The 15568-nt window shown below is 41.2% G+C and overlaps 1 protein-coding gene across 1 annotated transcript in view; it reads left to right on the forward strand.

The window, feature by feature from the left end:
- Positions 1-15568, forward strand: part of GUCY2F (guanylate cyclase 2F, retinal) — a 93502-nt gene that overhangs the window by 1136 nt on the left and 76798 nt on the right. Inside the window, exon 2 of the mRNA XM_028089751.1 lies at positions 9295-9596. Within this exon, the coding sequence (XP_027945552.1) occupies positions 9295-9596 (302 nt within the window). The remainder of the gene's footprint in view (positions 1-9294; positions 9597-15568) is intronic.

Genomic DNA, 15568 nt, shown 5'->3' on the forward strand with positions numbered 1-15568 from the left:
ATCCCCCTTCTCTCCTCTGCCTCCCCCCCCTGGGCCCCCCAAAACAGGGCTTATCTGTTTGCAGCACACAACTAGCTGATTCGGAGGGACCTAGCTGATAAATAAAAACATATTAAAATGAGGAGACAGCCCAGATTTTAACCTTTCCCCTTCCAAGAGAAGGTTGATGTTCAAAGGTGATTCTTGCAGAGACAATGGACAAAGCATGAAGCAAAGGGCTGACCCAGCAAAGCTACCATCACCAGAGTGAGCTGAGTAGATCTGGGGGAAGAGGAACCCTTCCTGGTCCTCTTGAATCCGATGTCTCTTACTTATTCTTATTGCCAAGCCCTTGTGGCACTTGGTTTCGATATTTTTTATTCCAGTTTTTTAAGGCTCGACTTTTTTCCAGAAAGTGGCAGTGATTTGTGGGAACACTGCTCATTTCCCCATTGCAGGCCACTCCACCGCTTGAGAACGGACAGCTCAGAAACTACTTGTCAAATTGATTACTGCTAGGATTTGTCCTGGTCCCAGTCATTTTCTTAACATAACAATGGGTTTGTTAGAGAATGGTCCGGGTTAGCCTGGCCTATACACAGAAGCCCATTTTAAGGTTCAAGTGTCACCAGTCTTGGACCTTAATTATGATCATTGTGGGAAGATGAGGGCAAGAAGTTTTAGTTCCTGGAACTACAATAGTCCGCTTCCAGCTCCGGTCTGCAAGATCCTGTAATGTTAAGCAATCAGTGTGGCTCTGATTACTTCATAATAGAGCTTGATACTTTCAAAGCAGAGCACAGAATTATTTTGAAAGATATAAAACCCTTTCCAGGGAGGAGTCATGCCAGAAACAGGCTCACAGATTTAGTATCATAACTTTAGAATATGTTACAAATCTTCACGAAGCCCAGTGTCTCCTGCAAGCTTACATTCCATGAGTGTTTCACATCCCGCCCATTCTAAATAGTATACTCTTTGAAATGACATTTTGGCCTCTACCATGAAATGTTAAATAAATCCAGGCTCTGAAACTCTTTGGGCTGTCAGACTGAGAGAAGTTAGGATTGAGTGCTAACCCACAAATCCTTTGAGGCAGAGAGGTAGCAAATGTACATATCTTTGCCTTACTCTTCGAGATCCATCCCTTTAGGTCGATGGTTCTCACTCTGACTGCACGCTAGAATTACCTGGACATCTTTTCCAAAATGACTGGTGCCAGAATGCCACCTCCAGAGATTCTGGTGGTCTGCAGTGGGCCCCCAGCAGAGGTATTTTCAATAGCCTCCCTAGTGCATGTAAAATGTAGCCAGGGTTAAGAACCACTGCTTTAGGGGCGTCTGGGTGGCTCAGTCGGTTGGGCATCTGCCTTCTGCTCGGGTCATGATCTCAGAGTCCTGGAATCGACCCCACAGTAGGCTCTCCATTAGCCGTGAGTCTGCTTCTCCCTCTCCCTCTGTGATCTCTCTCGCTTTCGCTCTCTCTCAAATGAATAAATAAAATCTTTTTTTAAAAAAGGAACCACTGGTTTAAGTTAATGAAAATGCAAATAAATGTTCCTTACTTTAGGTTGCCAGTCATTTTTGTCTTAATATAACTTTGTTTAATCAGATTGCTTTCTTTATAACAGTCTGCATCAGCCCATTAAAGGAATGGAAGTTTTAAGATGGGGTGGGGGAGAAGCCTAGAGAGGAAGGTCTGTGGTTATGGAACAGAGGCCGACCCTGGGTAGGGAGGACAGCAAGGGGAAGTGAAGTAGGGACTCAGAAAGGGAGAGAAAAGGGAGCAAAGACAAAGCTCTGCACTGCAGGATTTTGCCTCTGGTTTCTGACAAAACATAGGCAGACTCAGATGGGGCATTCTGGGACCTCAGAGACAGGAGTCAGAATGTGGGTAGGGGTGGGGAGCAGGGTAACTGAGCCATCAGCTGGGCTGTGGCCTGAGTATGACCTCTGACAGTGTGGAGTATCCAAAGGTGTGCGGTGCTCACATTTGGTACAGCCAGTTGGTGGCATCTGAGGGCACGCCAAAGCGGTGGGTGGGGTGTGACGCTAGGAGTTGCGGAAGTGTAGTGAGTCAAAGTAAGATAGCTTTGTTGTTGGGTGAGAACAGTGTCCCAGCCAGTAGGAGCATGAGAAACAGGATCCAGAGTATGAACACAAATAGACTATCAGGACTTGAACCAAGCGGCCTGGGATATAGGGCCCATTTCCTGTCCCAATAGAAAGTGGGAGATCTGGTGAGAAACTGAGCCAGAGGCCAGTGAATATGGGCTGGGGCAGCAGGGCTGTGAGGAAGGTTACAACACATGAAGCACAGCATATACCGGATCAAATCTCTGGCTGATTTTTCTAGCCCCTCTTATCTGGTCGGGCTGAGACAGCTGAAGTATTCCTAGCTGTTATTTATCTTGATTGAAAAGGCACTAAGCTTTTTGTGTGAGCTCAGCTGAGCCTCTTCCCTATTCTGCTGGATATGAGGCTACTCCTTACACTGTGGGCCCCCACCCGAACCTTCAGAGGAGGACCTTTTGTGATGTACAAAATGCGGTGGAAATGGATCCTTTCCTTCAGAGAGGCCCAGCGATATCTGGCAGTAATAAAAATAGTTGAAAGATGGTTTTTGTCCGATCTGCTGCTCACAACAACAGTGATCCCAGCTCCGTGTGGTGGTGGTATGGAGGAATGGTGGTGGGGAGGAAGGGGAGAGAAAGCGAGTCTACTACGGGCTGGTGTGTGGCTTCTCGTTTCTGTAAATTTAGGTTTCCAATTAAGAAGTATCACTGGCACCTCACTGGAGTCAGAAGAACTGTGTTTCTCAGGTCTAAATTGTGCTTACACAATACCGAGGCAGTACTAACATTTAATAGTAAAGATGATAATAGCAATAATAATGGCTGTGGGCTCTTTGGATGGGAAACAGCAGGGGTGTTATTAGATGCTGCCATAGAGACAATGAAAGCAACCATAATACCACTTTACATGTGAACAGCTCTCTACAGTTTACAAGGTATTTGCATATATTTAATCTCATTTAATCCTCAGGATTACCCAGAAGATAGGTATTTCCTTTCAAGTTTTACAACACCTGTGAGCCTCACATCACAAGTAGGTAGGTGTAGGCCTTCTTAACAACAAACAATGGGGTAAGTGAAGTCCCAGAGAAGGGGAGATTCGGCCTGTCCCAGATGCTCGGCTCCTTTCCTTGAAGCTTCAGAAGCAATTACCAATAATCTTTGTTTCTGACAAAGTCAAATAGGAAAGATAGTAATCAAAGACAAAAGGCCTCAATTTACAGTCAGGGCTGCTGTACATGCTTATGGAGGTTGTGTCTGGCACCAGGGGATCTAGCTGAGTGGGCAGGAGGGCCAAAATCCAGTTTATTCTCTACTTAAAAAATGAGCCCTGGTGGAAGTTTTGATCCTATGGTATAAAAGAGCATCAACTCACCAGGTGGAGCACCTGTTGGATTGCAATTACCCAGAAGAAGTTTTTTGGTTTTGTTTTGTTTTGTTTTTGCTAATTCTCACAAAGGTTAGCAGTAGGCCCCACTGAAAAGCTCTTTGGAGAAATTTTCAAAAGGCTATTTCAAATTCTCCTCTCCTCTCATCACCTTTTTGCCTATGGATGCTTGGCTGACTGTGAAATCCTTTCCATTTGGGCTTACCGGATTGTTGAACCATTGGGGATGCCTTTAAATCCTTTCAAATTAGGAATGCTTCATTACAATATGATATTCAGTAAATAGGACACAGAATGGTCTTCTCTTGTTTGTCCGAAATTGAAAACCTTATTACTATGTTATTGCCAGGGATCTGGCTAGCCTCTTCCCACCTATTGAAGATTATTGTACATTAAAAAAAGTCAAAGAAATAATAGCAACATTGGTAATAGCTAATATTTCCTGAGAGTTTATTGCATGCTAGTCATTTTGCAAGGGCTTTGTACAGACCATCTCATTCAGTTCTTGCAACATCCCTATATAATAAGGTTATTATTTAACACACTTTATGGATGAGATTTCAGAGGCCGAAAGAGGTTAAATAACTTGCCAAATGTCACACAGCTAGTGAATGGGAAAGCGGGCTATGTACTCAGGTTGGTCCAAAGCAGTGCCTCTCAAACATTGGTGTTTACCAGAATCTGCTGGAGGGCTTGTTAAAACACAGATGAAGGGGAGTAAGTCAGAGGGGGAGACGAACCATGAGAGATGATGGACTCTGAAAAGCAAACTGAGGGTTCTAGAGGGGAGGGGGTGGGGGGATGGGTTAGCCTGGTGATGGGTATTAAAGAGGGCACATTCTGCGTGGAGCACTGGGTGTTATGCACAAACAACGAATCATGGAACACTACATCAAAAACTAATGATGTAATATATGGTGATTAACATAACAATAAAAAAGATGAAAAAAACACAGATTTCAGAGTTTTTGGTTCAGGAAGGAAGAAAACCTGGGGAAGGGCCCCAGAATTTGCATTTTTAAAAAAGATTTTATTTATTTGACAGAGAAAGAGAAAGAGATCACAAGTAGGCAGACAGGCAGGCAGGCAGAGGGAGAGGGAGAAGCAGGCTCCCCGCTGAGCATGGAGCCCAATGTGGGGCTTGATCCCCGGATGCTGGGATCATGATCTGAGCCAAAGGCAGAGGCTCAGCAGACTGAGCCACACAGGCATCCCCAGAATTTGCATTTTTAACCAGTTCACAGTGGTGCCCGTGCTGCTGGTCCAGGGATCACTCTTGGAGAACCACTGGTCTAATGAAAGACTTATACTCTACTGCCTCCTGTCTACCTGAGGTATGTCCCCAAAGCATACTCACTTGAGAGTGTGTGTGCCATATAAGGTGTATAATTCAGCTCTTCCATTTCTCTTTCTTAATTGTTGGGTCTACTGATGAAATTCTTTGAAAGCACCCCAAGGTAGCTGGTGTTGGCCTTATTTTCCTACAGTAATAACAACAGTGGTACTGATAATACTGTGGCTAAGAGCCTTCGTGTTGATAGGGCATTTGGTATAGGATTTGGTATGGATAAGTGTAAGTAAATGTAAATGGTGAAAGACCACCTGGTCTCATGAATGGGTCCGATATCAGTAATGATAAAATTATTGAAGACTCAGCACAAGAGGAAGTCTCTAAAGAGGCATCCTACATCTAAGCTTTCAACATTTAAGAGGCCTTATCTGTGTAGCAGTTGTAAAAAGTTGAAGACAACATATGTCGCAAGGTGTGGAGAAATATTAAAAACTTATCTCAAGCTGGGCAGCGATGTGAAAGCAATAAATGCACTTGCAGTACCAGTTTTATTGGGTATGAGAAAACACGATCTGATGTAGGTGGTGGTCTCTGGACTTAAAGCCAAAAATGTGTGTGTCGGGGTGGGGGTACCCTTAGCTGATAGAAACAATCACACATCGCCCAGTGCCACGTTCTTACATTGTGTTTTGAAGCCGCCTGCAGCCAATCACACTGGGGGGCGGAGCTTGGAAACAGATTCCAGAGCCTCCTCCTCTCTTCTTATGAATCCATTTTATAGACCGAGTAGAAGAAAGCTGGCAGGAAGAGGGTCCGGATGTACTTCTTTCACAGAAATGTATGGCCAGATGGCTGAACCCTGGGGGGAATGTGAGACTTGGGGTAAATCACAGAGCATGTCCCCTCCCTTCCTCTGGCTTGTGTACCTTCCCCCCTCTCTAAACATTTGTTAAAACGAAATAGGTTAAAATAAATGTCAGTGATAGGAGATGTCACAAAAGGGTTAAAATGAAGATAAAGAACAGTAGAATTCAGAGGGGGGTGTTTCTGTGGATTGGGAGCAATACTGTGGGCTCACAGTATGAATACGACTCCTAAGGACTAAGGACTTAGGTGTGAGACTGAGCCTGTTTTCCTCCACTAAGGACTCTATAGCCAGTAATCTGTGAGAAATAAAGAAGTGAACCTTGCCTTCTGAGAAACACAGTTCCTCTATCTCAAGGAACTATCAGACAGAATATTTCAATATAAGAAGAAAAGTAGGAGTTGAGCGACTTAGTAATACACTTCTCCTGGAGTTTCATGATGTTTCTTGCTGCTAGTGTTGAGGGTGAAAGAGAAAGTCCTGGACAGCCTGCCCTAGTGGGTACCACAGTATGAAGACATAGCCACTGGATGTCTTGGGTGGGGTTCAGGAAGCTTAGAGAAAGTGCTAGTATCATATTGTGGTGAGCTGGGATCTCAGCAGGATGTATCTCCTGATCCTTGTTTTGGCTATAGAGTGGCTGACTGTTAACAATCAGGATGGAAACTTACAAATTAGTATTATTCAATGATCACCCATTGACCCAGGCCTTGTCTAGGATTTAAGGTTTCTGTCCACTAATCCTTTCCTGACAACAACTTACAGGTAAAATCCCATTTTAATGAATGTAATTTTGAGATAATAAAGCTATTTAGTAAAATCATCATGTAGAACAGATGCATCCACAAATCCCTGTTCACAAAGCACTCAATCTATTAAATTAAGATGCTGTTGTTTGAATTCAGTATTTATGCTTTCTACTTTAGTCATGTTCAATGGCAAGGTCTTGCCATGCAAAAAATGGAGGAGACTGTGATCATACCTTCTCGAGGCTTCCATTTTCTCATCTGTAAAATAATGAGGGGAAGGAAAGGAACTAGTAGGTCTCAAAGAGTCTTTCCAGTCATAACAATTCTGACTCTTTGTCTAAGATATCCTTAGTATGGGCCAATGAAAGAAAAATTACAAGGAGAGATTAAGGTTGAGGGTAAGGTCTTGAGCATAATTAATGACACTAAGCATTAAGGACAAGTATGGTAGAATTTACCTGCTCAGTAAATATTACTTCAACTTGTTTCTCCATACTAACAATCCAAATATGACCATGCCTCTCCATCTCAAGGAACCTACAAAAGATACCTAAGTGTACAACCTCTCTGAATTTTTCAGGCATTCGTTTAAACAATGTTCATTGGGTGCATAAGATGTACCAGGATACAGAGATAAATAAGACACAGTCCTTGACCAGTCATTGGGGACAGGCTGATGCCGAGAAAGGGGTACAATGTGATAATGATTGTTTAATAACTGGTTCGTCGAAGGAAAATAGCCCTGATTTGTAATGTTTGCCAGTTTTCATGGAGTGATTTCCATAATTACCCCCACCATGCCCAATTTCAAGCTATCAGTCTGACACTGACTAGGGCACAAAATCCCTGAAAATTTAACCACAGACTCTTGTGAACCAGCACCAGCCAGCTCCAGCACACTTCTGAAGTGGTGTGACCTTGGGAGAGGTGGCTCTCCTCAGCTGAGGGCAGTTCCCAGAGAGGTGTTAGCTATCATCTCCTAACACCGCCCCAACCCCAGCAGCTAGGAGAATGAGTGCTTCAGTCGTGAAGGGTGCAGCTGGGTGGTACACCATGGCACCCACTGCACATAGTGTATGTTAAATTATTTGCTGTGTTTCAACCAACACAAAGCACTTAATTCCATTTAACCTTCCATCTAGTGAAGTACTTTTAATATTCCTTGACATGTAGTAAATAAAATTTTATCTCTGTTGGGGAATCTTGGTCCAGTCACCTAATCTCTATTTTTGTTGAAGATGCCAATATTGACTTGCTTGCTAAGGATCCTGGTGGACTAACTGGCCAACTAACTGAAACAACTGACTTAACACATTTCTCCCCCTCAGTGGACCTGTTACTGGACTAATTTGACCAAACTGATTCACGTTTAATGGTGTAACCAAATTTAGGGACTTAGATGTCTTTGGTTCTAGATTTTCCTTCTAAATCCAGCTCTTTGCTTGTCAAACCTCTCTGGCACCCCATTTATCCATTATGCAAGATGTAATTATGAACAAAGGAGGCTGAATTCCTTGTGTGGCTCATGAACTAGCTCCAAAGATATCCCAGAGTATTTGAAGGAACATTTAAGGATCAGAATACATGTAAAAACCTCTTAGGGCAATTATATTGAAGGAACTAATGGTTATTTGAAAACTCAAAGTTACACTGTATGTGTGTGTGCGTGCACGTGATTTAAATCATCTTCATAACTTGCTAGTTACACCTTAAAAAAACTGAAAGGTATCAGCTCTAAGTCAAAGGGGAAAGTTTCTGGGGGTATTTAACCAGTGTAAAAAAAGATCTTGGAAATAGAGGAAGAAATATGTAAATGCCAAAGACCAGTCATTGAACATAGTTAAGCGTATTCGGTCCCTGAGATTAAAGGTTCCATGTAAGCATGTATAATTAATATTTACCAATAGCAATAGGACCTTTGCCTTTCTTCAAGGAGCTCAGAATACTTGCCAGGCATTATCTAATTAAACTACTCAATGTACCTGTGAAATGCTTTGGAATCTACATTTTAAAGATGTGGGCACTGAAGCACAAGTGGGCTTAAACTAAACTCATTTAGCATGCCAAGGGCGAAATTGGATAGAAGACTTTCAGTCTCATGATCTTGCTGCCATTCTTCAACCGTGGCCTCCTCTAATCCACTCTGTTCTAGCATGGCCTTGCCAAACAACATAGTTTCATAAGTCTAGGAAGAATTAAATAGACTGCAAAGTAATTCCAATTATAGGGAAGTTAGATTTTTAAAAGTTGAACATATCATCCATAATATTATTAGCATTTAGAGGTCAGTGTGAGCTAGGGCCACTCATTGTCTATAATGGCCATGGTAAGGGTGGGAAGAGTTGTGCAAAATCTATTGGAATTATGTTTGCAGGAGCCAGGCAATAAGTAGCAGTGGTGGCTCTGAGAATGTCCCCCATCCTCTCCCTCTAGCCTTCTTATTCTTAGGTACTAATAATAACTACTATTTTTTGAGCGCTATGTGCTAAGCCCATTATACGAATTCCTCCTTCAGTCATCACTACCACCGCATGAAGTACATATTTATGATCTCCATTTTATAAACGAGGCAGAGAGAGGTAAAGCAATTTACCTAAGGGTATACAGCTAACAATAATTAGCGATGTTAAGATATAAACCTGAATCTTCCAATCCCAAAGCCTGTTCATTATGCTACCTCCCATTTGCTAAATTTGTTCTTGTTCCTGTCTAGTAGTAGGCTCTGCAGTCTATATACGTATCTGTGTCGTCCCTATGCCTAATCCAGAGTCCCTGAACATACCTCAGCCTTAGCTCAGGGTTTCAACATCTTGATCATCTTAGAGGCATAAGATATAAATCATTTACCAGTTGGTTATAACACATTTATTTATTTCTCCCTCTGTGGTTTTTGGAATTCTATTTTACTAACATATTACTGCCATAACCTCCCTGCTTTGTTGATTTCAGTAATCATCATGTGTATGCATTCAGCCTTGATTGGGGGAGAAACTCAGACGCATCTCTTGGAATGGGCTCATGATCTGAAAATGACTGATGGAACCTATGTCTTTGTTCCCTATGATGCCCTGCTCTACAGTTTACCTTATAAGCATACCCCCTACCAGGTCCTGAGGAACAACCCAAAACTCCGGGAAGCCTACGATGCTGTGTTGACCATTACAATGGAGTCCCAAGAAAAGACCTTCTATCAAGCCTATACTGAGGCAGCAGCTAGACATGAAATTCCTGAGAAGCTGGAGTCAGATCAAGTAAGTGAAGATTTACAAGTTATCATAAGCAGAGGCCCTCAAACATCAGGAAGGTCACTATTGTTCCTATGAAAACCTCTATTCTACAGGCAACCCAATCAAAAGCAGGCAACCACGCACAAATTAAAAACACCTTTTGTTTGCAGAAAACATTTATAAAACAAAGGCACATTGTTGAAGCATTTTTTTTTTATTGTCAAGCTGCCCACAATGACAGCATGCAGCCATGAAGAATAAATAAAATATATTTAAGAACAGGAGAACAAAGCTTTTATATATATTAGGGCTGTTCAAGGGAGCTAGAGAAGTCTTATTTCTGATCCAAGTTCAGCTGGTTTGAATAGTTCTAAATCCATTCAAAATAAAAGAGAGCTGGTGTATGAGACCATATTAACTTCATTATTGATAAGACTGGTATTAGAGAATGCGGCTTCTGTTTGTAGGCATTCGAGCTTCCCAGTACTGAATCTGAGGATTACCCAGACTTCACCTAGTCAGCAGCATTGCAGGACCACCATATTCTGGCACCACAAAGGCATGCCTTTTGTAAAATGTACAGCCCGGAGGAACATAGTGGGTGTGGGCTTCCTATAGGTAGCTGGCTCCCAAGAGAAAGAAGTTAGGAGGGGCTGGGCCACACATCTTTAATTTTCCTTCCAAATTAACCAGTAAGGTAAGTCACTCCTCCTTTGTGGATAGGAATGAATAAGGGGATGAAGAGAGGTCAGATGTGTTTTTGCTAGTAGAGCTATCTCGGTATGAAAGGAATCATTTGGAATGGGGAAGAATTCTTCCCTTAAAATATGCGAGACATGATATTTACATGTGTATAAATGAATATATGTATAAACATTTCAGATTCAAATCACAGACACTTAAGGGCTGGAGAAAGGTAAAGGAGTAGGGAGGGGAAGAAAGCAGAGAAAAGAAAGACAAAAATAAAGAGGAAACATCCAAAAAAGACAAGGAATATGGGAAGAAGGTGGTGAGGCCAAAAATACCAGTTAGATTTGAAAAAATACAGAGGGGGTTTGTATAGGTTGGAGGCTAGATGTAGAAGACGGCAGTCATTTTTAGAAGTATTTAGAATAACACATAAGTAGGATTAGCATTTGCTAGCATAGTGTAAGTTATAATGCTTCTGGCTATTAGTAATAGACTGTTCAACACAAAATGGCCCAAGTGATTTTTCTTTTCAAAATTTGAAGGTATGGGTGCTCAAGGGGCAGTTAATTCATCAGCTCAATGATGTTATCAATGAACCAAGTTCGACTCATCGTTCCACTTTACAAGCCATAGCATGCTGTCTTGCCACCGTGATTTGGTTGGTCTTATGGTCCCATGATGGCTGCCACAGTTCCAGACATCACATATTATAGGTGGAATGGTCTCCAGATAAAAATGGGGAATAACTCTCTCTTGTGCCTCTTTTTAAGAGTGAGGAAATCTTTCCCAGAAGCTCCTCAAGCAGACTTCTCTCCATACTTTCCTGATCACATTCATGTCTCATATGCATACCTAAATCAATACTTTAGAAAGAGGAACAAGACCATCATAATCGACCCTATGGCTGTTGGAAAAATGTGAACAGAATTGAAATTCTGTTAGCAGGGAAGAAGGCTGTCAGGTAGGCAGCTGATTGTGTCTAACACTCACGTTCTCCATGATATTCTCCTTTATATCCACCCTTTATTTCTTTATCCTATGGACTGCTTCTGCCTCTGAACAAATGATTCAGATAAGACTTAGGTTTAGTTTAAGTATGGATAACAAAGATTTTGCTGATTCTTGTTCTAATAAAAAAGTAACTAGCAGAGATATTAACAGGGCAGATTTTGAACTTGATTGCTACTGAGATGTTTATAAAAAATCTTTCTTTTAGGAGACACACACATGTTTAAAAGCAAATGGTCAGTTTGGTCAAGAATTGCAAGAATCCCTCAAATTGCTAAGAATTGTTGCTCAAACCAGTTGCTTGGTATATTTATAGGCAAACAAAGAGATGGTGAATTTTTGTACTTTTTTAGCCAATGATATGGCACCACATCGATACAGACTAAGTCTTTTTACTTTAATCACGAAATTGAGGGAAGGAGAAAGATGTGTGTGTGTGTGTGTATTGTAAATCATACATACATATGAACAGATATTTTGATACAAAAAATTCAGACCTTCTACTCTTAATATTTGATCCAATCTCTTTGTGCTTGTGGAAAACATAAGGTAATTAAGGCAAGGGGAAAAAAAGACACCATTATCTTGGTTGCTAGGCAGCCTGCACTCTGCTTTAGACAAGAAAATAGAGCTAAAACAAAGAATCTAGATCTTATAAAACAGCTTATTTGGATGCATTTCCACCCCCCACTTTGCAGGTGCCTAAGGTATACCCTCCTAACCAAAGATTGAGAGAAGGATGAGACAATTATCTTCAGATTTTGAAAAACAAAACCCCCTTTTACCTAAAATTAGTTTGCTAAATTTTTTGAAGGCAGCTGGTATAGCAGAAAGAGCATATGATAAAGAGTTAGCCACACTTGGGTTGAAATCCCAAGATCCCACTCTTACTAGCTGTGTGTCCTTGGGCAAATTACTTACACTTTTTTGAGTCTCAGTTTTTCCATCTGTAAAATGGGTTAGTGATCTACATCTTCTGGGATTATTGCAAAGATTTAAACAAATCACACGTGTAAGGTAACTCGCAGAATGTCTGGCTCACAGCTACCTTCCTTTTCCACTTTTTCTTCCATGGGGCCAGAATGACCTCATACTTACCATCTAAGTTACAATCTGATTTCAGCCCCCTAGTCTTGAAGTTTTCTGATTCCTGGCAAAAAATCTCTCAATAGTTTCAGCTTTCAAGATTATTTTGCTTTCAGAATTCCAAACGGTATTTTCTTAGATCAAATGATGTAGTGCATTGTTTTCTTGTCCCTGGGCTCCTGTTGTTTTTGCCCTGTTCAGTCAAGAGATCAACAATTATTTGCTGAGCACCTGCCATGTGCCATGCATTATGTTAAACTCCAGATGGAACAGTAAACAAGGCAAGATTTTTGTCAGTGGTATGTTGGAGCCAGTTTACAAAAGCTGATGGTGTGCACCTTTTCCCAGTTCTGTGTTTAGTGACATTGTGTTGGTAGCTAGAAACCAGGCATCGGGAGTATTTACACCACAGAAATTGGTAAATGATACAAGTAAGAGTTATTTTCCTTCTCATAGAGTTATTTACTAGCACATCTCTTGTTCCTGATCTTATAGGGTGTAAATTCCAGTGAGAGAGATAGTAAATGAACAAACAAATGTATGAAAAACATGGCTGTATTTCTCTCTTGCCCAATAACTTCCAGTGGAATTGAAATTTCTATGGATAGGCTATATTGCCTATAGTAGTGGTTTGCAATCTCTTTTAATTTATGCCCTTACTTCTTTAAAAAGTAAAACCAAACACTGTCAAAGTAATATGTGCACATAGTTTTAAAGGTTAAGAAATGCTAAAAAGTTTGTGTCAACAACAAAGCAGTTCCTAGGCCTCCCCCCGCCTTTCATCAGAAGCAACCACTTTCTTGTCTTTTAGCTCTGTATTCAGGGATTTACCTCTGGGTTTGTAAATACCATACTGCCACTGGTCTCTCTCTTTTGATATCTCTTGATTAATCAACTTATTTATTAATTATTGAGAGGGAGTGCATGGGGAGGGACAGAAGGAGAAGCAGAGAGAATATATTTTTTTATTATTATGTTATGTTAATCACCATACATTACATCATTAGTTTTTGATGTAGTGTTCCATGATTTATTGTTTGCATATAACACCCAGTGCTCCATGCAGAACGTGCCCTCTTTAATACCCATCACCGGGCTAAGCCATCCTCCCACCCCCGTCCCCTCTAAAACCCTCAGTTTGTTTCTCGGAGTCTATCGTCTCTCATGGTTCGTCTCCCGCTCCGATTTCCCCCCTTCATTTTTCCCCTCCTGCTATCTTCTTCTTTTTTTGTTTTTAACATATAATGTATTATTTGCTTCAGAGGTACAGATCTGTGATTCAACAGTCTTGCACACTTCACAGCGCTCACCATAGCACATACCCTCCCCAGTGTCTATCACCCAGCCACCCCATCCCTGCCACCCCCCACCACTCCAGCAACCCTCAGTTTGTTTCCTGAGATTAAGAATTCTTCATATCAGTGAGGTCATATGATACATGCCTTTCTCTGAATGACTTATTTCGCTCAGCATTATACCCTCCAGTTCCATCCATGTCATGGCAAATGGCAAGATTTCATTCTTTTTGATGGCTGCATAATATTCCATTGTATATATATATACCACTTCTTTATCCATTCATCTGTCGATAGACATCTTGGCTCTTTCCACAGTTTGGCTATTGTGGACATTGCTGCTATAAACATTGGGGTGCACGTACCCCTTCGGATCCCTACATTTGTATCTTTGGGGTAAATACCCAGTAGTGCAATTGCTGGGTCGTAGGGTAGCTCTATTTTCAACTTTTTGAAGAACCTCCATACTGTTTTTCCAGAGTGGCTACACCAGCTTGCATTCCCAACAACAGTGTAGGAGGGTTCCCCTTTCGCCGCATCCCCGCCAACATCTGTCGTTTCCTGAATTGTTAATTTTAGCCATTCTGACTGGTGTGAGGTGGTATCTCATTGAGGTTTTGATTTGGGTTTCCCTGATGCCGAGTGAAGTTGAGCACTTTTTCATGTGTCTGTTGGCCGTTTGGATGTGTTCTTTGGAAAAATGTCTGTTCATTTCTTCTGCCCATTTCTTGATTGGATCATTTGTTCTTTGGGTGTTGAGCTTAAGAAGTTCTTTATAGATTTTGGATACTAGCCCTTTATCTGGTATGTCATTTGCAAATATCTTCTCCCATTCTGTCGGTTGTCTTTTGGTTTTGTTGACTGTTTCTTTTGCTGTGCAAAAGCTTTTTCTCTTGATGAAGACCCAATAGTTCATTTTTTACCTTGCTTCCCTTGCCTTTGGCGATGTTTCTAGGAAGAATTTGCTGCGGCTGAGGTCAAAGAGGTCGCTGCCTGTGTTCTCCTTTAGGATGTTGATGGACTCCTGTCTCACATTGAGGTCTTTCAACCATTTTGAATCTATTTTTGTGTGTGGTGTAAGGAAATTGTCCAGTTTCATTCTTCTGCATGTGGCTGTCCAATTTTCCCAACACCATGTGTTGAAGAGACTATTTTCCATTGGACATTCTTTCCTGCTTTGTCAAAGATTAGTTGACCATAGACTTGAGGGTCCATTTCTGGGGTCTCTATTCTGTTCCATCGATCTATGTGTCTGTTTTTGTGCCAGTACCATACTGTCTGGATGATGACAGCTTTGTAATAGAGCTGGAAGTCCAGAATTGTGATGCCGCCAGCTTTGCTTTTCTTTTTCAACATTCCTCTGGCTATTTGAGGTCTTTTCTGGTTCCACACAAATTTTAGGATTATTTGTTCCATTTCTTTGAAAAAAGTGGATGGTATTTTGATGGGGATTGCATTGAATGTATAGATTGCTCTAGGTAGCATTGACATCTTCACAATATTTGTTCTTCCAATCCATGAGCATGGACCGTTTTTCCATTTCTTTGTGTCTTCCTCAATTTCTTTCATTCTTTCTTTCAAAACTATTTTATAGTTTTCTGATTACAGATTCTTTGCCTCTTTGGTTAGGTTTATTCCTAGGTATCTTATGGTTTTGGGTGCAATTGTAAATGAGATCGAATCGTTAATTTCTCTTTCTTCTGTCTTGTTGTTGGTGTATAGAAATGCCACTGATTTCTGTGCATTGATTTTATATCCTGCCACTTTACTGAATTCCTGTATGAATTCTAGCAGTTTTGGGGTGGAGTCTTTTGGGTTTTCCACATAAAGTATCATATCATCTGCAAACAGTGAGAGTTTGACTTCTACTTTGCCGATTTGGATGGCTTTTATTTCTTTTTGTGGTCTGATTGATAG

Source organism: Eumetopias jubatus, unplaced genomic scaffold (assembly GCF_037043125.1).
Source record: "Eumetopias jubatus isolate StellerSeaLion01/CBP00866 unplaced genomic scaffold, mEumJub1_p1.0 scaffold_11, whole genome shotgun sequence".
Lineage (NCBI taxonomy): Eukaryota > Metazoa > Chordata > Mammalia > Carnivora > Otariidae > Eumetopias > Eumetopias jubatus.